The sequence below is a fragment of the Galeopterus variegatus genome, unplaced genomic scaffold (assembly GCF_000696425.1).
Source record: "Galeopterus variegatus unplaced genomic scaffold, G_variegatus-3.0.2 Scaffold2556, whole genome shotgun sequence".
Lineage (NCBI taxonomy): Eukaryota > Metazoa > Chordata > Mammalia > Dermoptera > Cynocephalidae > Galeopterus > Galeopterus variegatus.
The window spans coordinates 144,225-169,728 of NW_007728667.1; the positions used below are offsets into that span (position 1 = coordinate 144,225).

Below are 25,504 nucleotides of genomic sequence, written 5' to 3' on the forward strand. Positions count from 1 at the left end.
ACCTTGGTGTTCGCTGCACGTGGTCTAACCAACTGAGCTCTAACCTTCTTGTGTGACTTTCCTGACTGTTCTGCCCTCTCTGGCCCTCACAGCCCCACCTCCAACACCCCGTGCCCTCAGGACTCCCCTGGCACTTGTACTGTATTTGTCTTTCCAGGGGCGTATATCCTCAGTCTGTGTATGCCCCGAGCCCCTGAGCCTGTCTCGTCTATGGTCAGACACTGTCCTAAGTATTGTGTGGGTTGCAAAGAACAGAGTTTAGCAATTTTTCTGTAAAGGACCAAACAGCAAATATTTTAGACTATGAAAGCCATATGGCCTCTGTGGCAACTACTCAACTCTGCCTTCATAGAACAGCAGCCATAGGCAATACACAGATAAAATGACTGTGGCCATGTTCCAAGAACACTTCGCTTATAAAAACAAGCAGGGGGCAGGATTTGGCCTGTGGGCCGTAGTTTGCTGACCTCTGCTAAAGATGAACAGCACAGGGTAGCTGCTCTTAAGAACAGCAGAGGAAACACAGTGCACAGCTAACCTGGAGACATGGAGAACTTGCTAAGTGCATTTGCAGAGGCACAGAGTCCTGCAGCAGGAGCCCAGAGGAAGAGACTGGTTTTGACTGGGGGAAGTGGGGGTGGAGAAATCCTCAGGAACAGGTATGTGAGCTTGGACTTGAAACGATGGTAGAATTTCTACAAGCAGAAAGGGGAAGGCACAAGCAAGGGAGGCACACAGTGGCAGGTGCTGCTGTGTGCTGGGGGTGGGGCGCATCCAGAGGGTGCAGATGGGAGTGGACCTGGGACCCAGACAAGAACAATGTTGAGTACTGTGCCTCTCTCATCCCACAGAGAAGGGCGAACTATAGGATTTTTTTTCTTCTTTTAATTCAGTGAATGTTTGAGTGCCTACTTTGTGCCGGGCACAGTTCTAGCCGTAAGAGGGTAGACTTAACATTCATAACTCGCATTTTTATTGCACTGCCAACATTTTCAAAGAGCTTTAAGAGCTGTGACTTTATCTTGTCCTTGTAAGTGCAGAGATGGAATGATTTACCAAAGTTATATCATTAATTAATAGCAGATGTTCATAATTCCAGATACCAACCACTCTACTGAGCAGCAGACACACATTTCTAGTGTCTAGTGAGTAACTCCACTGGGATGTCTGGAAAGGGCTCATCCTGTTTTCCCCACTAGTTTGGTAGTGCTGCCATAACATAGTACGCCAAACCAGTGGCTTAAACAACAGGAACTTATTTTTCTGGAGGCTGGAAGCCTGAGAAAGGTGTCAATACGGTTGGTTCCTTTGAGGGCTATAAAGAAGAATCTATTCCATTCCTCTCCCTGAGCTTCAGTGGTTTGCTGGCTATCTTTGGCACTCCTTGGCAACCTCTGCCTTGATCTTCACATGGAATTTTCCCTGTGTGCTTATCTCTGTCAACATTTCTTTTTACAAGGATACTTCTAGACATATTGGATTAGAGTTAACACTAATAATCTCATTTTAACTTATCTCCAAATTAAGGTCACATTCTGAGGCACTAGAACCTATCTTTTTGGGGGGACACAATTCAACCCACAACACCTCCCCAGTACTCACCCCTCCCCACATTCCACTGCTGATTGAATGGAATCCTCACTTTCTAGGTCTGTCCTGTCCAGCCCCGTTCTCTCACCAGCTGGTACAGTGGTCCAGAACCATGGGGACCAAGCAGGGCCGGATCCCACGACTCCATCAAAGATGACCCTGCTGTCAAGGAGGTTGCACAGGATCTCCCCCACTCAGCCCTGGAGGATGGGGTAGGAAGGTCCAGATTGTATGACCAGGGGGACTTCTGGAGGATGTGTGACAATCACATGAACTACCGGCGCTTTATAATGTCGATTCCAGAGTCAGGGATGTCAGAGAAACAATCATGGCAGGAAGACTAGTTAGGAAGCAGGTGCAATCCAAGGCAAGGAGGGAAGTGGGCCTGAGTTGGGGAAGATGTAGTGGGGATGGAGAGGAGGCAGCAGAGGGAGCACAGGAGCTAGGGCTGGAGAACAGACCATGCGTGTGGTCAGCCTGGGAGAAGAGTGACAGGACCAATGGGAGGCCTGCAGCAGGACCCACCTCTGTCGGAAGTGAGATCACTCTAGACACGCCGAGCGTGAGATGGCCAACCCTGGCAGACACCGAAGTCCAGAGCTTGGGCAGGGGCTGGAAATGAGTTCTGAGTCCTGAGTGGACTGGACCACCTCTGGAAAGCAAGCAGCAGGATGAGGGCAGGCTTGGTGAAGAGCTGGTCACTGGCCAAGCCCCAGGAAAAAACAAAAAAAACATTTAGAGAGAGCTGGGGCACAGAAGTGAGAAGGTCAAGGAGTGTCCAAGAGGTAGGAGGAGCACGCAGAGAGAGGTGGTTCCTGTGACCAAGAAGGTTCAGGAAGATCAACAGGAACCGAAGCACTGGCCCCTATGGACTTGACAAGCCAGTTGTGCTCAGGTCAGAAGAAACTGCAAACATGCCTCTCATCTTTTAACTCTTTATTGTATAATATAAAACTACAAAAGTAAGACTGCTCATTTCCATGTACATTTAATCTGTCCAACTGTTTAGATTACAGCCCAAACCTACATGTGAATACAGCCATCTGGGTTCCGATGTAATGTCTGTAATATTGCATAGAAAAGGCACAGCTCTCAGGTCTGTGGGGGAAAGGGTACACCTCCTTTTTTGACAAAAAGCCCTCCTCAAAAACCATGCACCAAACATGTCACTATGTACATCTTTTGCAAAATCTCGGTCGTTTGCCCATATGGCCTGCACTTCTCTTCCAAACTTGTTATCCCCAGAAGAAGTCCAAAATTTGTATTGGCTTTGTCTGCAATAGCATTTGACCCTGGCTAATTTTCAAGAACCATTTAGACTCATTCCTAGAAGCACTGAAAACAATTGTACGTAAGCAGGACTCACACAGCTGCTGCCATCCAGGTGCGTGGCAGTTACAGGAAGTTAACCATTTACAGCCAGAATAGGTTAAATATGCTCTTTTCAATATTTTCAGAAAATGTATAAATGTCCAATTCAAAACAGCAAAATTTTGAAATTAAGACAATTCTTAATAGAATAACAATCGCTGCACAAAGCAGTCTCTTTTTTTTTACATCTGTCATTTAAGAAGGCTGCCCTGCGGTATTCATAATTCATTATTTACTGCAAAGGTGGTTAATAAATTTAAGCTTTAAAAATGATCTGTAAGTTGATACTTTGGCTCTTTGGAGCTTATTTAGTTAAGAAATTTTCCTTGATTGACCTCAGGGCAGTTGGGGCACTCCAAGGGGCTATGGCAATAAAAAGCTCAATTGATAAAGACTCCAGAGGTGTTGAGGAGGCTCTGGCCACTTTTCACCCTTTGGTATGAATGAGGGTGCCCATGTGGTTGCCCCTTCTGTCAGAGAGAGAGTGCTACTAAAAAAACTTTAAAAAATACCAACCCTTTGATGCTTGATTTTCTTAAAAATTTGGAGGTATTAAACATTCCTCATCTATACCTTTTGCATATTTCAAATAGACCCATGTTAGAGAATAGAGAGTAAAAATGAATGTGGACTGTGCATACGATGAGAAGACCCAGGGGGTCTGCCTCAGACCCCCTTTTAATACAGATTTACATTCCTACAAGAGAATACATTCCTACCATACATTCTGCACGTTACGATCCAGATGTTATTAGCGCATCACAGAAAAATAAATATATTTACACAGAAAAAAGGAATAAATAACTTATGGGAAAAAAATCACTTCAAATTCAAAGCTCTTAGGATTCTGCTCTCATCTTGTCACTTCATTGCACATCACTGTCAATAATTGTCCTCTCCCAGCCCCAGCCAGCATGTCTTTCTCATAAAGGCACCTCAAGCTGCCTACCTGGCTCTGGATGCCACACATCTTTTATGAAGGGGAAGGCACTGCTGCCAGGTGGCATCTGGAAGCACATAGCACACTCAAACTGGGACCTGGAGATCCCACTCTGGCTCACACTCTTCCCTGTCGGGACATCACTTTGTAAAAACAGGACACCAAGACAATTTGAACCCTCAATGGTTTTGCTCTTTCTGAAAGTGGGCCACTGATTTCCCATGTCTTTTTCAACAGATTTATTGATACTCATTATCAAGAATTTAGGGCAACGGTGTCAGAGTTAAAAAGCATTTTCCTGCTATTGATGGGGGTTTTTGTTTTGATTTTGAAGCCCAGCCTTACAAATACATGAGAGTCAGAGAACCAAGTTTGGGCAACACTTCTCTGTGCTTATCTGAACTGTTGCCCAACATATGGGATTTGTTTAAACACACGATTTGCTAATCCAACGAAAGTACAGTTGTTCTGAGTTACTGTAAATCAGCTTGTAACAATGGCAAATCAACTGCTTTACCCTGTTATTGTTCAGAATGACCAACACTATCATTGTACACGTGTACGTATGTAGGTGTGTGCAGCACGTGGCGAGGTCGCCGGGTCCTCCAGTTATATAAAAAGCATGGAGTCTGGGCAGACTTGTTCTCTACAAGAAAGGGAAGCTCTTAAAATGGACAGGCACAGTGACACTGGAAGTATCTACAACAATCCTCACCTTAATTGTATGGTCCCTGGTCCTATCAAAGGAAATGACACATCTGCAGCAGTAAGAGGTGTCTGTGTGGAGGTTGCTTGTAGAAGAACAAGTGCAATTTGATCAGTTTCTCACTGCTCTACCAAGTTGATAATTAGTATTTAAAACACATTCAAGTGGGGAAAAAAGTAAATTAGAATGCAGAAAGATTAAATCATACCATACACGAATCTTTTGTTTAGATGAGCAGTTCCTTCATCACAAATGTATTTGCTTTGCCGTGTGCACTATAAAAATAAAACTATCTATGGCTTGTTTAAAGTGCCATTTTATAAAGTTGTCTTTTTTAATTGGCCAGAGAAAGACCCAATTTTATCCATGGCAAGAAGTGAGCAGAATTGGTGACAGAATATTGACAAACTGCTTTGCCGTGTGCACTATAAAAATAAAACTATCTATGGCTTGTTTAAAGTGCCATTTTATAAAGTTGTCTTTTTTAATTGGCCAGAAAGACCCAATTTTATCCATGGCAAGAAGTGAGCAGAATTGGTGACAGAATATTGACAAATGATCAACAACAAAGACAAAAACAACAACAAAAAAAAACAAAATCCCATAATTTAAAAATTTTTAAATAAATATAAAAGTTATTCCTAAAGGAAGCCATCTGCATAACAATATAGGTTGTAACCTGCATCAACAGCTAAAGTACCATTGGAAGAGAGAAAAAAGTGAAACGAAAAGGCCATAAACAATTTTCAGCAACAAGCATGATACATTGCAAACGTTTTAAAATTAATGTACACTACTAGGAATAAAAAGCTACTTCTCAAGTGTGTCCTGGGAGTGGGGGGCGGGGGGAGGAGGGGAAACATGCATAGAAAGTCCTGTCTGTGTATTTGGATAAAACAGCCTTGTAAAGTGTAGTTAAAGCAGTTGATTTAAGAAAGTAACCAGATGGGAAGCCGTGATGTAACATGACGAACTCCAGGTTCAAGAGTCATGGACATTGTAAGAGCGTGTCCCGGGCCGGCCGAGGTGAGCCAAGCTCACTGTGGTGATCATGAAGATGCCATTTTCAGCTCTTAGCAACAGAGGGAACAAAAGCTCTAGGGAAGGGAAGCTGGAAAAGACAATTTAGCAACATGATGGGATGCCTTCTGGGGCGATTTTCTTCTTCAAGAGCCCTAAGCATTGCAATGGGACTTAGTTTCATGAAGAGGTTGGTTGCTTTACATAACATTTTGTTCAGATGTAGAATTTCAGGTCATCATAAAAACTATGCCAAAAATGAAAGATATGGGTTTCCATTAAAAAAAAAAAAAATTAAAACAATTAAAAGCACAAACTTGGCATAAACACTCTTAAATAAGACAGTAGCCTTCCCCTCAAAAGAGGGAGCTAAAGAGAACTACCACTTAAACCTGGAGCTCCATGGGCATCTCCCGCCAATTGCTTAATGCAACTTTGATGAGCAGACGTGGTTCTGGCTTTGGAAGTCACAGTACTGGCGGGTGTTCATGCCAGGGGGGTCAGTGCTTGTGAAATTAGGGTGTGATATCACCTGGTCCTTTCTTAAAGCGCTGTGTGTGTGTGTGTCTGTATGTGTCTATGTGTGTTTGCATTTGGGGATATCAACTGCAGATTGATTTGATCTAATTTTCTCTTGCACCATACACATATAAAACATTACAACTCTATAAAAGTACAAGTGCAACTTGTACATCTGAAGTTTGCAGGAACTATGTGAGCAAATCCTATCAAAATAGCTATCTCATATGTATAAACAGCATTTGTTTTTAGAAAAACAATATCATAAACTGCAGAATCTGTACAAAAATATAAAATAAATTTGGGCAGCAGTTTTCTAAACAGCCATGTAAATGCAACACTTACGAGGAGTAGTTAATGCCTCTAAAAAGGCTTAATTGCCAAGTCAACCTACACAGGGCGAAAATGCCAGAAAAGGTACTGAGATTATCTAAATAATATATATTTATATTTTACCTCTTGCAATAAAACTTATAGAAAAAATAGACAAATATGCACATGCAATTTACAGCTTTTCCAACCTAATCCTTGTGCTTCACTTGAACTGTTTATTTTTGTCATTCAACATAGCAACATTGTCTTCAAATGTATCCTTTCCTATTACAGGGTAGGTCTCTGAGGAACCACTCAAAAAAAAACGTATTAAAAGTGGTCATACTTGGATGAAGGCACTCCAACTCTGCTCAAAGCAAAAACTAGTGTGATTCTTTTGGAAATTTTTCTTTTTCTCTGAAAAAGGCAAGCAAGGCTGCATGCACAGTGCGGAGAGTTGTCAGGGTGTGGGCACGCTTGCAGGGGCCGGGGGGCAGAGTCGCAGGGTCCGTGGGTCTAGGACCCCACGAGCACCTCCATGATGTGGTCCAGCTCAGTGAGGTCCATTTTGAAAGGCTGACTGGGGGTGACGGGCTGACTGCTGTAAGGGGCCAGAGTCTTGAGGAGGTCGTCGGCTGACACAGGGGCCATTTTTGAGGCTGTCCCTGACGAGGATGTGCAGGGGTCAAAATCATACATGGACGTATCAATGTCTGCGAACAGGATGTCGTCCAGGGTCAAGTCTGTCAGGAACCCTGTGGACGTTGTTATTTCAAAATTCCCAGGCAGAGAGTCAATGAGTTTCGAGTCATCCGTGCGGCCGTCTGGGGGCCCCTCGGGTTTCTGGGTGCTGGACTGGCTGGGGACTCCTTTCGAACTGTCAGTCGCTGCTGCTGCGGCCTCGGTGGAGGTAGATGTGGGACAGAGCTCCTCGATCTCGTCCAAGGCGGAGGAGAAACTGTCCTTTTCCGGCGGGAGGGCTGGAGGTGAGAGTTTGGTAAGAGCCGCGGGCTGCACGGCCTGGGAAGTGCAAAAAGTGTCATCGTCGTCCTCGAGCAGCGAGGCCGGGGTGAGGCAGGCCTCCAGGGGTGTAGTGCTTCCGAGGTCGCAGGGGTGCGCTGGAGGGGACGTGAGGTGGCTGAAGGCGGGTGGGGCCTCCCGGTAGCTGTCGCTCAGAGAGTCGGTGGCCTGGGAGTTGGGGGGGAACACGGGCCTCAGGCTGCCTTCCTGTTTGAGTTCCTCCTGGATCCGCCTCAACATGTTATTAATCAAAACAGTCTTTTGCAAGCTGGGCTCTGTCAGCGGCCTGTGGTTATAGAGTTTCATAAGGGAAATGTTGAAGATAGTCTGGCGCTGTAAGGTGTAAGACACCTTGGATGGACCGTCAGAGGGAGACACGATTTTGCCTTCCAGCCCATCTTCATGCTCATCAAACTTCCGTTTTCCTCCTTTACCCAACATATATCTGCAAAGGAGAAAGGAAGGACATGGCATTAATCACATGACAGCTGCTCCTTCCTCCCATAAAAAAAAAAACCACTGACTTGGAGGTCAGGACTTGGACTTCAGTTTCTTCCCCAGGGTTGTTTAGAACTGACGGATTAATTGGGGGAAGATCTTTTAGAACAGGAGTGAATCGGGCAATCTACTCTGTATGCCTGCAGAGCAGTTTTTATCACTAGGTGTCTGGTGAATGTATTTCTTGAGAAATGTGTACAACACAGACAAGTTAAGAGTTACCATGGAAACCATGATTTTGACTTTCTCACAGCTCATGTGCTGGCATTCGCATGCCTAACATTAACATGCAGGTTCAATTTCCCTCCCCCAGATGGATTTATTTTTAAAGCCCAAGAAAACACTTACAATGCTATGACCTAAGCAAAATAGGTGTCATAAACTACAGCTTGAACCCATCTCGAATGATTAAAAGAACCAAGTTAGAAAAGGGGGAACATGTACACTGTGCCTACTTTCAAAATGCTTTTTCCTTCCTCATTACGCATAGAGCCTTTCTGCCTGGTGATATGTGGTGAAGCACTTGGCCTGTGTTAAATGACCACAGTGACTGAGCTGCCACTGCTTTTCATTCTAGAATCAAGGAGAGCAACGTGTATTTTCTAGCCCAAGTTTTTCCTTGGCTCAATTTCATTGCACACAGTTATGTCTGAATGCAACTGGATTAATTTTAAAGTAATTTGCTCTGATTATAAGCACTGCTGTTTGGGTACTTGAGACATTTCATAACAAAATACCTACTGTGACTCCAGAGATACACATGTATTTCAAAGGAACAACGACCTCACATCCCAGGCTTTGAGAATTTGGTAACGAGTTGAACTCTAAAACCAAAGAGAGGAACTCCTGCCCCACATCACCTGCTGCTCACAGCACAGGCTGTGGCCTCACTTGCTCTTTCGCCTTAGTGAACACTGGTCTTCAGCTGGCTGCCACCTTCTAGAGAATGGTCCTTCCAACTCTGCAAGATCACACTGTCATCACCTTCTTTCAGAAGTTCTACTGTCCAAAGAGAACAATCTCAAGCTCATTACCCTTTGTCTCGCAGACCTCACTTTCTAACCATCTAATCAAGAAAGCTGTCCTTTTGTTGTTCAGACCAGAATACATGGTTCTAATTAAGCCAGGCCTATCTTGCTCCCTCACTCTCTCTACAACACTCACACGCAGACACGTGTTAATTCCCTCCTCAATGTGACTCACTCTTTCTGATACCTTCATATACTGTGCAAGCAACTGTTTTGTAGTTACCCAACTTTTCTTCTACATGCTACTTACCTTTTACTGAATTGCTTCAACTGACTGATCACGCCTTATCCAATCCTTTAGTAACTTATCTGCAACTACGCTGTCTTAGGCACTCTGCCAGGCACAACGGGGAGTCCCACACAATAGAGTCTCATCTTCAAGAGACTGCGTATCTCCTCCTATACCTCATCATCAATTTGAATTTTGACTCTCATCCTAAAGGAATAAGGCTAAATAGAATATAAATGTCACAGAACCTCCTTCAGATACTTTGTTACAACCAGTGGTCACAGGCCTGGCATACAAGTCCAGGTGGGGTGACTGACCTCACAAGCCTCAGGTGACTCCAGAAGAGATAGGCGAAGATAGCTGGAACCAACTGATGTCAGAATCAGCTTGAAAGTTGTTACTGCTTATAAAGAACATGGAGTTACTGGTATGAAACATTTCTCCTCGTTTTGCAAATGTTGAGAAAATGGCTGTCAATCACTAGGACTAAAGACCAGTCCCATAATCAGGCAGGAAGTTATGATAGTGACAACTGGCTTATCTAATACTTAATGTGACAGACATTATTTCCTACTGTTTGGAGCTAAAAGTCTCATTTGTATATATATCTACTTTGCTAGAACATTCCCTACCTAAAATATCTGTGCCCATTTAAACCTCAGGGTGAATCAGAGTGGAGGTGGTTTCATTTCACATTGCAAAACACCTTCTACTTTACACATCAGAAGTGTTACTAGATAACTGAGTTTTGAAATGCATAACTGTATTCACAATTATACTAACTGTATTTGCTTACACTTTGAGTGTTTAAATACTTCCAGAAAATTTTGACTTTTGACAAAGAGCTTACTTAGTACATTTAATTCTCATATGAACCTGTTATACGATCTATGTCATGTTATAATGTGATCATGCCAACACATTTAAACTTATGTGAGTACACGAATACATACATGTGCACTCTAAAATGGTGTTTCTCAAAGTTTGGTCCATAGACAATGCCAGTCTGCAAGCTGTTATCAGCCCATGATGAGGCAGATATAGATACTGTATTATTTAGAAACTTATACAGCAGATTTATAGAGTAATTATATGTCTGTAAATCTAATTTTTAAAATGGAGATTCTTTTGCCTACATCTTGTATTTTCATTTCATTTTTCTAGTAATTATTTTTATTTTGTTTTATTTAAGTCCATGAAGGATTGGGGGGATAAAGCAAAAACAAGACGGTTCCTCATCACAGAAAGTTTGAGAAGTACTGTCCCAAAATGTAAACCAAAATACAACTAAAAACAAATTAGTAAGCTCATCGCCATTTGAATTTTTATTGATTTTCTGGAAGAGAGGTAATGTTTAGTTAGGCAAGAGAGTGTATACTTTTCTTTTAGTCATCAATGTAGGACTGTTTTTTCAAGACTTGTTACCAGAATAAACAACAGGTCCTTTTCAACAACATGTTTTGCTAGAAATAATCACTGAATCTACAGAACTCATATATTTAAAAAGCATACAGAACATGTGATAATGCAGGCACTTAGCAGAATGCCCATAGCTGAAAGATACTTTCAGAGAGATTTCAATATGAGAAGCACCTAATTTCCAATTACAATGATCCAGCTGATCACAGCTGTGTGCTAATCCCAATGATTTAGGAAAAGCCTGATAAGATATCTGTAATGCTGCTTGGAAGGTAAGGGTGGAGGGCCCTTGTAAGCAAAATCTGTGAGCAGGAACAAATACACAAATCGTATCTTGGATGCTCTTCAAATGTGTAAATAAGGACCCCAATAGAGGATAGAGTAAGTCTCAAAGCAGGTCTGCCTTCATTTCCCTATTTCATATTACAAGGCACAGCTGTGTGCTAATCCCAATGATTTAGGAAAAGCCTGATAAGATATCTGTAATGCTACTTGGAAGGTAAGGGTGGAGGGCCCTTGTAAGCAAAATCGGTGAGCAGGAACAAATACACAAATCGTATCTTGGATGCTCTTCAAATGTGTAAATAAGGACCCCAACAGAGGATAGAGTAAGTCTCAAAGCAGGTCTGCCTTCATTTCCCTATTTCATATTACAAGGCAAAACTGGCTCCACATACCCAGTAAAACAGCAAAAGACACACAATCCTGATTTTTTTTTTATCCTAATTCTATCTAAATTGTAGAAGGAATAAAATGCAACATAATAAAGCTACTCCACATTTTTACTTAAAAATGAAGTACAGTTTCCCCAAAGTTTGCTTGACACACAGCAGTAATATTACAATTTAGTATGGTCAGAAGAAAGCAGGGAGGGTGGTGCGAAGAATCTCACTCTCAAGGCTTTGTATAACCACCCCCTCCTTAAGCAGGGCACAATTTAAAGACGAAAAGAAGATATGTCCTTGAGAACCAGAGGGCAAGAAGCCAGGTGCTTCGGCCCCTCCCAGCCTCTCTGGGCCTGGCTCAGGCTGGCCAAGGCCAGGGTCCGCCCGGCTCCTCAGAAGCCTCTTTTTCCACAGGCTCTCTAAGAAAATAACAATAGCTCTTTAAGCGTGCTATTGGAGAGGCACGTGACCTTTCAGAAGGCCTCGCTGGGCTGCAGCTAGAAGATGAAGCAGTAACAGGAGCTCATTAAGGGCTTCCAGGTAACACTTGGGAAGGGGGGTTCTGAGGCCCTGGAACACTGACGCCGGAGGCTGGGCCTGGAGGTCACGGCAAGGAGGGGCCTGTGACTTGCTTGCTTCCTCGGCTACTCTGGGCTTTGACACTCTGTCTCCTCCCTTGCCGCTACTCTGGGCTTTGACACTCTGTCTCCTCCCTTGCCGCTACTCTGGGCTTTGACACTCTGTCTCCTCCCTTGCCGTGTGACTACCCAAGCCCAAAGACCATGGCTTCTACCCAATTTTTCAAATACCTAAAGGAACCCTGAGCTTCAGGGCTGGGTTAGAGACCCCCACATGGAGGAAATCAGGTGGGTGCTCCACCCTGCTTCTGCCCACCCAGAGGGACCTAAAATTAACCACAACCACTTTTCTGTTGAATATTCACTGGCTCTTAATGTAAGTTTTGAGATAAAATACCCTCCTCTTCCCTCCTTCCCTCCCCAATAAACTTAGAGACAAATTCCTAGCATTCTGGTTTTCTTAAAATAAATTCTAGCAACTAGTAACTACAGTAAACTAAGTTTTGAGAATAAGGAACAAAATTCATTGTGGTACCAATATAAATGAAAACTTCTCTTCTGGAGTTTTCTAGGAAGTTTAATACTGAACAAAATTCTGTATGCCAAACCTGGCTTTCTTTTTCCTTTTTAAAAAAAAAAATTTTTTATTGTAACATAGTTGACTCTACATATCTGTGGGGTACAGAGTTGACTATCAATACCTGTGTGCAATATGTGATCCTTGAATCAGGATAGTTAGTATATTCAGCAATATACAATATAATCACTTTTTGTGGCCCTTTACCAATTCCCCATTATTCCCTCCCCCTCCCCCTTTCCCAAATAAATAAAAAAGAAAGAAACAACAAGCACAATAATATGTTGAACTTTCAAAAGGAGAGAACAGAACTGAGGTTACCAACCTGGCTTTCAATCATGCAGCTTTTCATTAGGAACAACCCCACCCTCAAAAGCTAAAATCTGTGTAGGCAGATGCTCAAAAGTAACAAATGTCACTAGGAGTTTCCTCAGAAGACAAAGGACAACAGGATCAGGAGACTATATCAGCTCACCATTCAAGGGTTTTGCAAATCCTGAGCAACTCCCACTGTTAAGAAATCTGAGAGATTATTGTGGGCTGGGGTGATCGGTGGAGACTTCTGGAAATAAGATTTATAGCCCCACTATTTGAACTTTATATTTAAAGTGAAGTTGTCTCTTAATGTCTGTTTTCTACCTCTGGTCAGTAAGCCCCGTGAAGGCACAGACTGTGTCTGTTTTGTTCATCTCTTATCCTCAGTATAGGGCAGTCCATACAATGCTCCATAAATAGTCACTGAATAAATGAATGGTAAATGGAAAGAATGAGAAAAGACACAGGGGACACCAAAGAAGAACTATAGGACAGAGCCAGATACGTGTGCGTGTTTGTGCCTGAGTGTGAATTGTGTGTGAATGCTCCATAAATAGTCACTGAATAAATGAATGGTAAATGGAAAGAATGAGAAAAGACACAGGGGACACCAAAGAACTATAGGACAGAGCCAGATACGTGTGCGTGTTTGTGCCTGAGTGTGAATTGTGTGTGGGAGAGAGGGTCTGAGAAAGAGAAGGGGTGCACATACCTCGGAGTGAGACAGATTTCCAGGGCAGGACCTGGGTCACAAAATGCACTAGGACCTTAGATACAGAGAGTGGGTAGGACAGTCCCAGCTCAGAAAGCTCTTTTGGGAATGCCTCTCTCATTCAATTCTCAAACTTGGGCATGCATCAGACTCACTCAGAGGGCTTGCTAAACAGACTGTGGGGCCTAGGAATCTGCATTTAGGAAACTTTCCAGGGGATGCTGGTCTGGGGAGTTCACTTCGAGAACCACGATTTCCTCTCCTCCCCATCAAGACCATTTTATGTTTAAGCCTGAGAATACCTTTACTCAGTTAATCTTGATTCCAAAGGTCTTCCCTATTTGTGTATAAGCCAGTAGGGCAAAAAGGATGAACAGCATTTTGTGATAACTGTCATTAAAAAAAAATACTACATGCGGAATTAAGATGTCTTAAGCTCGATTTTAATGATAAAGCTCAGCCTCTCAGACTGATACATCAAATCCTACTGGCCCAGTGGGGGTCCAGATTCTTGCTGTATTCTTAAAGTGAATGGCAGTGAGGCCTTACACTTAAAGTCCAAAAAGGAAATAAACAGTACCTATTTTAAAAAGGGTACCATTTCATAGCTTTTATTTTTAAGGCATTAGGAAAAAAATGCAAGAATAAAAGTGAATCCAAAAAGTCATCTTTCACTCAGTGTCTTTCAACTATTTAAAAGCTATGCCTCTTTAAAAAAAATTTTTTTAAATTACTGTCCTCTAACATTATTTGAACTGTCAAAATAAATAAAATTTTATGATTTTTAAGGTAAGAGTATTTTTCCAAATTACCACTTCGTCATTCTATGATCACCAACAAAAACCACTGCTTTAACCTGCAGGCTCACCCCAGCCCTCTGAGGCCACCATGGCTTCCTAGTGACCCAGTGGACAGACCCGGGGGTGGAGGGCTGTGTGAGGCTACACAGTCCACCAGCAGGTCTGGCTCTCTGATTCTGTGCCAGCCAAAAAAAGATGTAAACATCTGCATTATGTTTTAACTCGATTCATCCCAAACAATAGTCATTACCCCAGACAGAAGGAAAACCCTCTATCACTCATAGTTTTCATTCGATGTCCAGAAAGGGAATTAGCGCTACAAAAAGTCTTTAAGAGGGCATCAAAACTGACAGCTTAGTGCCAATTTCTGGAGAGAGGAAATGGTTAGGGAAGGTGTGGCTGATCTCATGACCAATAAGGCATTAAGGAATGAAAGGAGGCCCTGGTCCTGCATGGGGGTGGGGGTGGGGGATGGCTTGTAGCAAGGACTCTGAGCTCAGCATCTCCTCTTCTAATGGAGGCTCATTAATACCAAGATTGGGGGCAGGGGGTGGGAGGGGAAGGTAGGGGGAGACAGGGGAGTTCAGGAGGTCATCGCTTTGGAACACCTGAAGGCCCAATTGGTTCGTACCTCATTTATTTTCAACAGCTTGATCCAGTTTCCTTTTGACTAGAAAATACTTGTAACGATAACTAAAAATGCAGTGTTTTTCCTTTTCAAGAGTAGCAGGCTTCATAATTAAGGAACATGATGTTGTAAAAGTCACTTAAGGCAACACTAAACTGCGGGTCTGCAGCTGGCTATGGGCAATGAGAAGCGGAGCGTGTGGCCTCTGGGGAGCTGGTCATGTTCTACTTCCTCATCTGGGTGGAGAGGACACTGGTGTTTGCTTTGTGCATATCACTGGCCTCTACATTTAGGACCTTCCATGTCTCTGTATGCATGTTGCACTCTGATAAAAGTGGTTTTAAAATAGTAGTTACTAGCTCTCAAGAAAAAAGCTCCTAATTCAAAGGGGAGCTTTAAAAAGCCACCTCCCTCCCCTCTTCAACTACACTGTCCAACAGACCACTGGTGTGACCACTGGTTGCTGAAGAGTTCAGTGGCACCAATGCTGATACTACAAACCAGAAAAATGAGGCCTTTACATTAATGTCGACAATTGAGAGCAGCTATCTAACCTTAAGGATCCCCCTCTTGTGAAGAAAAAAAGAAGAGAAGATGGGTAGTGAGTGTCTTACAGAGGCTCTTCCCTCACCCTGACATCCTGTGCCGCCAAAACCCACAGCCTTGGAAGTGGAAACACACACATTCTTTCAGTTTCTTTTGGGGGTAGTGGTTAAAAAAAAGAAGTGCCCCTGGCAAAATTAAATGTGTGTGTGACAGACTTCTGAGCCCAAAACAGAGGCTGGCTCAAAGCTGGGCCAGAAATGGCTTTGAGACCATTGCTGGAACACAGAATATTCTCATTTCTCCTCTCTGCACTCCACACACTTTTCTCAGGATGCTTTTGGACCCTGCTTTCGAGGTGGTCCAAATGGAGCGCAGCAGTTCCTGACAAAGAGACACCTCCCATCAGCCGCATGAGAAGTAGCTCTTCTTCCAGCCTGCTGTCAACTGTGACACAGCAGCCCCCAGCAGGGAGGCAAAACCCCATCCTGCTTCACTGGGGGAAGCCACATCTGCTGGGACAACTTTCTACGCTTAGAATATTACACCTTAAAAACTCGCTGGACTAAGAAACCTGATACGGTCTGTGCTTGTAACACCCTCCCTCCCCCAAGTAACAGCACAACACACCAGCGAGAACAAAAAGGCTGCCCTGAAAGGACATGGTTGTTGGGATGCGCAGGATCAGAGAGGGAAATAATAGAAAGCCTTCAGCCGGGCCTCTGAGTGTCCTGGGCTCTGCAGCAGGCACAAGAGTGACTGTCCCCGTCCAGGAGCGTGTGGTGAAGTGTGGGGTATCTGCATCCCAAAGGTAGACTTCAGACCCCAAAGTGACTGCCTCTGGTGTAGGGGAGTGGCAGAAACAGGGGCAAAATTCCAGTGGGGAGAGAGCCTCTCTGCTGATTTACAGATTCCCAGAGGACCAGGCAGAGTGTTAGCAACAGAACCCCTAACGCTGCCTGGATTGGAAAGCTGTTTTTTTTTGTTTTGTTTTGTTTTTTTGAAACCAAAGCTCATCCAGGATTTCTGAGGTCCCTGCAGTATCATCCATGCTAATTGGTAAGACAAAGACTCCCCTAACAAATCAGCGATGTAATTATCAGGCCAGTCACTGGATCAAGCCAGTTACCAGTGCTCCAGTGCTGAACGGGTAACTGGACACCACTGTCTGCGGCGCCTCCTCCTGGCTCTCCCCCGCTGTGCACTGGCCATGCCAGGCCACAGGGTGCTGCAGCCCGGGAGCCCGCAGCCCCTGCATTTGGATGGAGACTCACAGGAACAATCCCCCACCTGGCTTTCTTGACAGCATCTTAAAGCTTGGAGACAAAACTGAAATTCGTCCAGAAAGTCAACCTCTAAGTACATTTAAGAAACAACCTTTACTTTGGGGGCTGTCTTCTGCGGTCCACATTTTGAGAAATTCTAGCTTTCCCTCTCAAGATTTTTACATGCTTCTATTAAATTGAATACAATTTCTAACACTGGTGGTTTGTCAAATATGATCTTTTCTCCTGGAAAAAGAAAAGAAAATTTTAAACATTGACAACTAACTGCATTTATAAGTAAAATAGAATCAAATTATGGGAGGGAATGTTCTAAGTCAATATTTCTTTAGAATAAATTATGGCCTTGTTAATAAACATCTATTAAGAAAAACAGGCTCTTTAGAATATCAACGTCAAGTAGCATAAAATGTTTCTAATACCCTGTCTTATTGGTTCCTCGGCCAGCTGGGAATTTTAGTTTAAATACCAACCCTTAAGAAGCTAAGAACACCAGTTACCTTCTTCCAAGGACAATGGAAGGGCTATCGATTCTTTTATTTTACCTAAGGATCTTTGGCTAAATGCACAGCACACTTAATTAAAGTAAAAGGTTTAGTAGAATTATACAGTTTCTGAACTTCAGTTTACCAAGAACATACTCAATATGATCTGATGCCTGGAATTTGCTTAAAATACTCCAGAAAAAAACTGGCCATGCAGATGAAACAAGATCGACAAAATGTTGGTAACTGGTGAAGCTGGGTGGTAAATACAAGGCAGTGTGCATTGTACTCTTCCTTTTACTTTTGAGTATGTTTGGAATTTTCCATAATAAAAAGTTAAAGAACACAACACACAAATACATATTTTTAAAATTCTGCAAATTGGAAAAAATCAAATAAGCATAATAAATTATTTACATCCTCAGTAAATATTATATTAACTTGATAGTTTTTTACATAGAAGAAAGCTACTAATGCTCTATGTAAACAAGCACTCCAAGTACAAGTTAGAACTACTTTTAAACTCTGAAAGACAGCAGGCCACATCCAGCCACAAGGGGGTGCAGCAGAGCAACAAGGCACCCCCGAAGTCTGACTCTTCACTGAAATTTCTACCTACAGAGCTCTAAGTATACACATTTCCAACATTGTTCCTAAATTCAAGTATCCACAGAACAATGCTAAGCAAGCTGGGAGCCTTGCCAAGCCCAAACTAAATAATATTAGGCTATGGTTCAAACTCTGGAAATACTATGTATAGGAAAGGTTGTTACCTGTATATAAGTAACAGTTTCAAAAACCATGGTTAAAATCTCTGGAGGATTCCTGAACTGAGAACAAACAAATAAGCAAAAACCCAGGTCATGAGATGTGGATTTGGAGAAACCAACAGCTCAGAATTTCCAGTGGGGGTTCTAAAATGGACTCCCAACCAGACAATGGGTTTGGCACTAAGAATTTTGCTAATATAGAAGTCTAAAATAATCCTGTTGCTTCTTCATAACAGTAAATTACCTCCATACTGAACAGACACTGCTTTAGGCAGTTATTCCGGAAAACCCTTCGTAAGGGACATTGGGGAGGAGCCATTTAATTGTAAAACATAATGCAGTTAACCGCAGGGAGATAATGAAGCAAGTTACTGTGTAACTACTTGCTGGAATTCTTTCTATTCAAATTACACGTTCAGGTTATATGATGCTGTGTGCTCAATAATGCTCTTAACAGATGAACTATTATCAATCTTTCCCTGTGAAAACTGGTAACTATGAACAGATATTATTTACATATATATGATAACCAGTTAAATTATAGTGCTAATTCATAATAATTTGATGTTCAGGAGTACATCTTTAGCGTGAACTATTATCAATCTTTCCCTGTGAAAACTGGTAACTATGAACAGATATTATTTACATATATATTATAACCAGTTAAATTATAGTGCTAATTCATAATAATTTGATGTTCAGGAGTACATCTTTAGCATTTGGAATCTCAAGTCTCATTAACATTAAGAGAAGGAATTCTAAGATTTGGCTTTCTTTTCCATAAGACTGTGTGTTGGTAAAGGCTAGCTAGCCTCACCCAACCCCCATTCCCATGCATAATGAAAATATTTTTTTCCTGTATTTATAATTACTTGGATGGGATTCTGGTTTCAACCCTCCTGTAGCATCTTTTCCCTAAAGATACCTTGTTTTTCCTCTCACACTAGAGACCCTTAACAAACAATGGGGGTGGGGAAGATTATTAGAGACCAAAGGCTTTGCCAAAAGTATGTGACAGGTTTTTTTCAAAAGAGGGTCATCAGATATATAAAATAGCCATACTAAAACAGGTAAACAGGTAAATTAAATTTTTTACAATAATTCTGTAAAAAATAAAATTGCATCTTACGTAAAACCAAAGATTGCCTCTTAGGTTTTATTTGTTAGCCTACTATTTGCCACTGAATAAAACTAAGGAAAAAATTAAGCACGCTACCTCAGGAATTGCTTTTATGGAAGTGTTTCTTAAAAGTTAAAAATTAAAAACTAGTCGTGCTTTCATATTTGGATGCTTTATTACTATGAAAAATCACTTAAAATATTTCTCACAAATATAAACTATATTTCATCTTTTAACTTCTACATGCAGTCTAAAGAGGAAAACCAGAGAAATGTTATTTGTTTACTTACAAATAACTTTCATTTGTTAAGTAAAATTAAACATTATATGGCCTAAATCTGGGTTCCTTAAAAGTATCACATTTCCACAACATGACATATGAGTACAAAAATTTGAGATATAGGATAATAGAAATATACTTAAGAGACATGTAAAAGGGTGGACATAACCAGTCTAATATGTAAATACTCGTCCCACATAAGTAACCTATATAAGGGGAATGTTTATTTTAGTTGCCTCTAAGCATTAGGTAGGCTAATGGTAAGGTTTTACAAGACAATTTAAACTTTATATCATACACCTGAATAATTCCACAACAGAAAAAGGCAGTGAAGATACAAGCTAAACTTGAAGGCAGTGAATGACACTTTGTAAATACAGCAGTCACTCGATTTTTTAAAAAAATAACTACTGTGGGGCTATTTTGAGATAAAGTATATTTCTTTCCAAGGACTTCTGTGTATTGATAATAAATGATTCACTGAACTTTAAGCAAAGTCATTTAGTTGAATACAATCAAATTAATCAGAGTTCCACATTAAATACAATAAATATTTCTTTTCTAAGGAAAATACTTGTTAATACTTCAATCACCTCCAGTGATCTTTACGAGAGCCTTCCTCCAACCTACCTAGCTTGCTTCATACTAACAGCCTCTTCATCCCACCCACCTGTGGGGGCTTTTGAGGAAGGCTTGGGCTACCTGAGGAATCACATTTTGAATTTGTAAACCAACTATTATCAGACAGCTAAAAATCACTACTAGGGGAAATCTATTTTATTTTATATTTCTGGACATGGTAAAACTATTTTTAAAAATCAGTCTGTTCTAAAAGCTGTTCAGAAAAGACCATCACCACCAGGTTCCTGACAAGCAGAGAGGCAGAGCAAAAATTCTGCTGCTGCTGCTTTTGTGCCCAAATTCCTCTGCCAGATTGGTTTTCTATGACAGCATGGAAGACACAGAAGTACACACAGACACAGGACCCCCCTCAAAAAAGGAAAAAAATCTGAAAAACAAATCCGTAACACCTATTGTAAAATGGGATAACCTCAGGGAAGATCAGTTTAAAACAGTTGCAACCTCTTATCTCATTAGCTAGAATTTTATGCAAACCTGTTCTGGTGTAGAGATGACCTTGGGACTCTCAGATTCCCTAAGTTTAACTCAGCAGACATTTCTAAACACAAGGGTGGGGTACGCCAGCAGGCCAGCTCCAAGCCCCAGGAGCTGTGGCATGGGGTGGAGTGATAAGAAGGCAGAGCAGAGGAGAGCAAAGGGCTGAAGACTAATCTGCAGCAAGGGACTTTTCATGACTCAATCTTTTTGACCATGGCATATTCAAGTGTACATTTTACTTTTTATTCAACAGGTTCACACAGCACACTGTAAATATGAGTGTGAGTGTGTATACATATATCATGTCCATAAGAGCCAGAGTCCCTTCCCCTTCACTATTTATTCTACGTGAAACTCCTTAGAAGTATTAAAATGCTTGGTTTAGCTTCTTTTCAGTTAACTTCCTATGAAGGTTTTTAAAGGAAAAAAGCTTAAAATTAGTAATTCTGCAAAGCTACGGATTTTTGCAAAGTGACAAAAAGATAGTAATGCAGACATGAATGAGTTTTAAGAACTTAAGTTTGCTGCTACCTGGAGTTACTAGAGAAACAAAGCTGCCTTTCGGCACCTCAAACTAGTCAGACCTGCTATAGCAGTTGCACAGTCAGTTCCAGCTCTGTCCTCCGTTCTCCTCCCTCCAGCCCCCACCCCACGCATCCGCATAGCTCAGTCCACTCGCCACTCACCCCTCATTCTGCCGCCTCTGCTGACAAGCAGGGCCAGCTCTGGCCAGACAGCGTGCAAGTGTAAGAGAGGCTAGAAAGAGCATAGATGTCGACTCCATTTCTGAACTGAACTCTGCAATGAGGACAGAATTCAGCTTAGATGATCCTGGGTTTCTAAATCAATCAAATTATGGGGTTTGCTTCAGTGAAATCTGGACGGTGTTTCCAATTAAGTTCAGATGAGGGAGAGAAGATCCTGAGAAGAGTCAAATGTGTCTTTCTAGCTTTAAGACTCCTCAGACCACAAAGACCAAAATTTCCAAAAGAGAGTTTGCATCGTCTGTATGTGGTGCTTACTGAAATTATGACGATCTGTTTTGTCCTATTAGAAATCATACATTTAAAAAGATATTGTGATGGGTTTATTTTGTAATTTTTATTTTTATTTCAAAGGAAATTTTTAGACAGCTAAGCATGTTTTGTTTGTCTCATGATCTTTGAAAAGAAGTAAAAACAAGGCATCTATTTATTACCCAGAATAGGAATGTCGTCTTATTGGGCTGACATATGCCATTCACAGATCATACAAAGAACGAACTGCCACACAGTGCTAATGGAGAAAGACACTACTCTACACAGTGAGTGATGGACACTCCAGGGGACTGTTCTGTTCATAAGGGTTTCCCAGCATCTGCACACAGGGCAGAAGTTTGTCTTTAATGCCAACTGCACTGGCGATTTGAGACAATAATTATTTTTAAAAAGATATGCCAACTTTGGTCAGTAGCTATTTCCTTCAAAAATATTAAAACTAAATTAAATATCCACATATTCGTACTTTTCAAACAGGAGTCCTGACTTGTGGATTTCTATCAATTGTTTAAGGAATAATTATTAATGGTAGGTAGGTAGAAAATATATGGTTTGTGCACATACAGTGACTACAGCATTTTTAGATTTTCATGTTCTGCTAGTCAGTATTAATTAACACAAAGACCTACGAGTGCTGGTTGTTACCCTTATTCTGTGGCCATTTTCACTTAAACTGGAGCTTGCCCTCTGGTGTCTTTAGCATACACCTGATCTTTGGACTCAGTAATCAGAGATAGGGCTCGTGCTCGCTCGCTGGCCCTCTCTCTCTTTTTTTCTCTTGCCAAGAAACTTTTGCAGCTAGAGCTACCTCCTATAGAACATGCCATGACAGTAAATATAAAAGTCCTCTGGCTACAAAGTTTTAAAAACTCTAAATTTTTCTTTTCTCTTGCCAAGAAACTTTTGCAGCTAGAGCTACCTCCTATAGAATATGCCATGACAGTAAATATAAAAGTCCTCTGGCTACAAAGTTTTAAAAACTCTAAATTTTTCACACTTCTAAGCGCTGTATTTATCTACACATATTTTATCTATACATAATATTGACAAAATGGTCTTGATTCTGCTGATATAAATGAAATATAAAATAAAGCTTCATACTTTTACCAATGCTCTTTAACAAGAAACCACAGCAAAAGAAACCTCTAAAGTTTTGTTGTAGCTTTTACCTTTCTTAGTACTAAAGTAAGAATAACATATTTCAACTGAGGGTAAACTTATAGTGTAACCAGATACTCATCATTTGTAGTATGCAACTTTATTTATTGATAGAAGCTATTTTTATGAATTGGCATTCGGACATCTTAAACCTCCCATCATATTTTTAAAAATTTTATCTGAGGGGTGTGTGTGTATGCGTGTATGCGTGCATGAGCACACACTCACCTTTCTAAAGTAGTGTTATAACTTTTGCTCTGCCATTGGAGCACTGTTTAAAATCGTGAATCCCATAAGCTATCAGTTGCCACGCATATTTGAGTGAGTTATAAAATATCAAAATATATGCTATTTTTTCTATGCTCATTATTAATAATAATTCAGTGTGTAGTAACTGGGTAAAAGTTGTATTTCAGCTTCTCAATAAGCTTTAAAGGGGGACAATTAAGCAAACAGAAGTGTAAAGATTTTCTAAGTCTGAGTTAATATCTCTCAGTTCTTTAAGGGAAAACAGCCTGAGCAGCTGTTACCTAAGAAGCTGTGACACTCTGCTGACAATAAAACTGTTCTCTAGGACATCTCCTGTTGTACACTTGGTTGGCATTATAAAATGTGAGTCCTCTCCCCTACCTGTCATAATGAAGTAAGGAAGAGAGCCAGGTGTTTTTAAGGGGGGTGGGGGACTTCAAATCCATTTAATAAGATTTCTCACCCGAGAGCAACATGGTTATGTACATCTTAATTAAGAGGAGGGGGAAATTAAATTATTTTAGAGGATTCCAAACTTGATGAACATCGACAATTTTATATTAACACATAATACCTCTAACTAAGTCGATGAAGCTAAAGAGAAACTTCTAAAGATGTCTTTTTTTTTTTTTTTTAAATGAAGAAATTGATAAAACGAACAGGAAAGCAGAGATCCACAAACAAGGTAAGTCGATGAAGCTAAAGAGAAACTTCTAAAGATGTCTTTTTTTTTTTTAAATGAAGAAATTGATAAAACGAACAGGAAAGCAGAGATCCACAAACAAGCTATTCTTGCTCGCACCAGAAGTAGGGATCTTAGGATGGGTATTTTCATCCTCACAGCACACCCTAGCACACTCAAATCAGAACAGACTGCTATAAAAAGGGGGAGAAATGGGAGCTGCTAGGGTGAGACATACCTTCTGGTGAGCTGAGCAACTACCCCACCCCCCATCAGCAAAACAACCCAGACACTCTCAGGTGGACCGTCCTCCAGGGGTTGAGTGGCACGAAGAGCCCACTTCACTCTTGTCAGGAACTAGTCCCTAATTACGAAAAACTACTTTGAGCACTTAAGGCCTCAGTAATCCTACTTGTGAGTACAACTTGTAGGCTCCTTACACACATTATGGACATTTCTTAACATATATTGGGAAATCAAAAAGCATATTTCATAAACAAAGCTTGAAAACATTTACTCTCTTCCTTAAGACCAACTAACTGGGGCTACCCAATTCGATTCAAATAAAAACTGCTGTAGTCTGAGGCTGAATGTCTCACCCTGCGGATTGCCCTTCCCCGTTAAGTGTCTGTAAAAACTTACTTTCTACCTCCTGAAACATCTTGAAACTACCCAGCTTGCAAGCAAAAAGTTGTTCTAAGACAAACCGTCTCTAATCTTTTTGTGAAACTTAAAATTAAACCTAAAACTCGACTCCCATCTCATACTATTACTACCACTCCGGCTGAAGGTAATATAATTTATGGAAAAGGAAAATAAGAACCACTTATGACTCTCTCTCGATGCAATGATCCTCTGCACGCAGCCCGTCTTAATGGCACACAGTCTAGGGTTTGGGACAGCTGGCTCCCCTCAGCCCCCTCCCTTCCAGGCACAGGCAGTTACCACGAAGATGACTTGTAGATTTCTAACTTAAAAACCAACGATACGTTAAGTTTAATATACAGATAGTTCCAAAATCAATTCACTTGGGCATGGACGAAAAGAAGGCAGAGACGGACGTTTCTAACAAAAACAGAAGAAACTCCAAAAACACACTATAACAAGTTGGATGCAGACCCGGCCGCGGAACTCAAAAGTAGCCTTCGCGCCAGCAATCTGAGCCTTAAAAAAAAAGTCTTCCACGTTCACAACACAACCACCGCCACAACACGCATACACATCCCAGCTGTAAAAGGCGACAGCTCCAAGCTCCCTCCGCCCCACCACTCGGCTCTCATTAGCTCCCGACCCCCTCCTGACCCCGGACTGTGACTGCCCGGCCCCTGCCCTTCCCCCAGCAGATGTGCCAGCGGACGCCGGGGGTCTCTCGCCCTCGCTCCGGGGATCCAAGGGCGCGGGGTCGGGAAGCAGCGCTCCTCCTCGTACCTGCTCCAGCCCCGGGTCCCTCCCGCGGTGGCGCCCGGCTCCTCCTCCGCCCTCCGGGCTCTCCCGGCCCTGGTCGAGTCCCAGCACCGTCCCCCACCCACCCGGAGCGCCGCGCACCCGAGGGTCGCCTCCAGTCCGGCGCCAGGAGAACTTACCACATGCAGCTCCACCTGGGAACTAACGCATCAGGAGGGGTTTCCGCCCACTCCTCAAGCTATTCCCGCTCCATGCGGAACGCCCCGCTCTGGGGGCCCGAGGGTGGCGCCGGGGAGCAGGCAGGAGGCGAGACCGAAGCTAAGACTCCGCCGTCCTCTGCCGGCGCGCCCGAAGCATTATACAATGGTGGAGGCGGCGGCGGCGGCGGGCAGGCGGCGGAGGAGGAAGCGGGAGGCAGGCGGAGGGGGCGCCCTGCCCCGGCCGGCA

The 25,504-nt window shown here is 42.2% G+C and overlaps 1 protein-coding gene across 2 annotated transcripts in view; it reads right to left on the bottom strand.

The window, feature by feature from the left end:
* Nucleotides 1-6,674: 6,674 nt before the first annotated feature.
* Nucleotides 6,675-25,504, bottom strand: part of SERTAD2 (SERTA domain containing 2) — a 109,742-nt gene continuing 90,912 nt past the window's right edge. Inside the window, exons 1-2 of one of the 2 annotated variants that reach the window (XM_008582286.1) lie at nucleotides 25,237-25,315; nucleotides 6,675-7,923 (exon numbers count right to left, since the gene is read on the bottom strand). In XM_008582286.1, coding sequence (XP_008580508.1) covers nucleotides 6,975-7,919 — 945 coding nt within the window. In that variant the 5' untranslated portion in view covers nucleotides 7,920-7,923; nucleotides 25,237-25,315 and the 3' untranslated portion in view covers nucleotides 6,675-6,974. Of the gene's footprint in view, nucleotides 7,924-25,236; nucleotides 25,316-25,504 lie in introns of those variants that run through there. The other variant, XM_008582287.1, reaches the window with a different exon arrangement.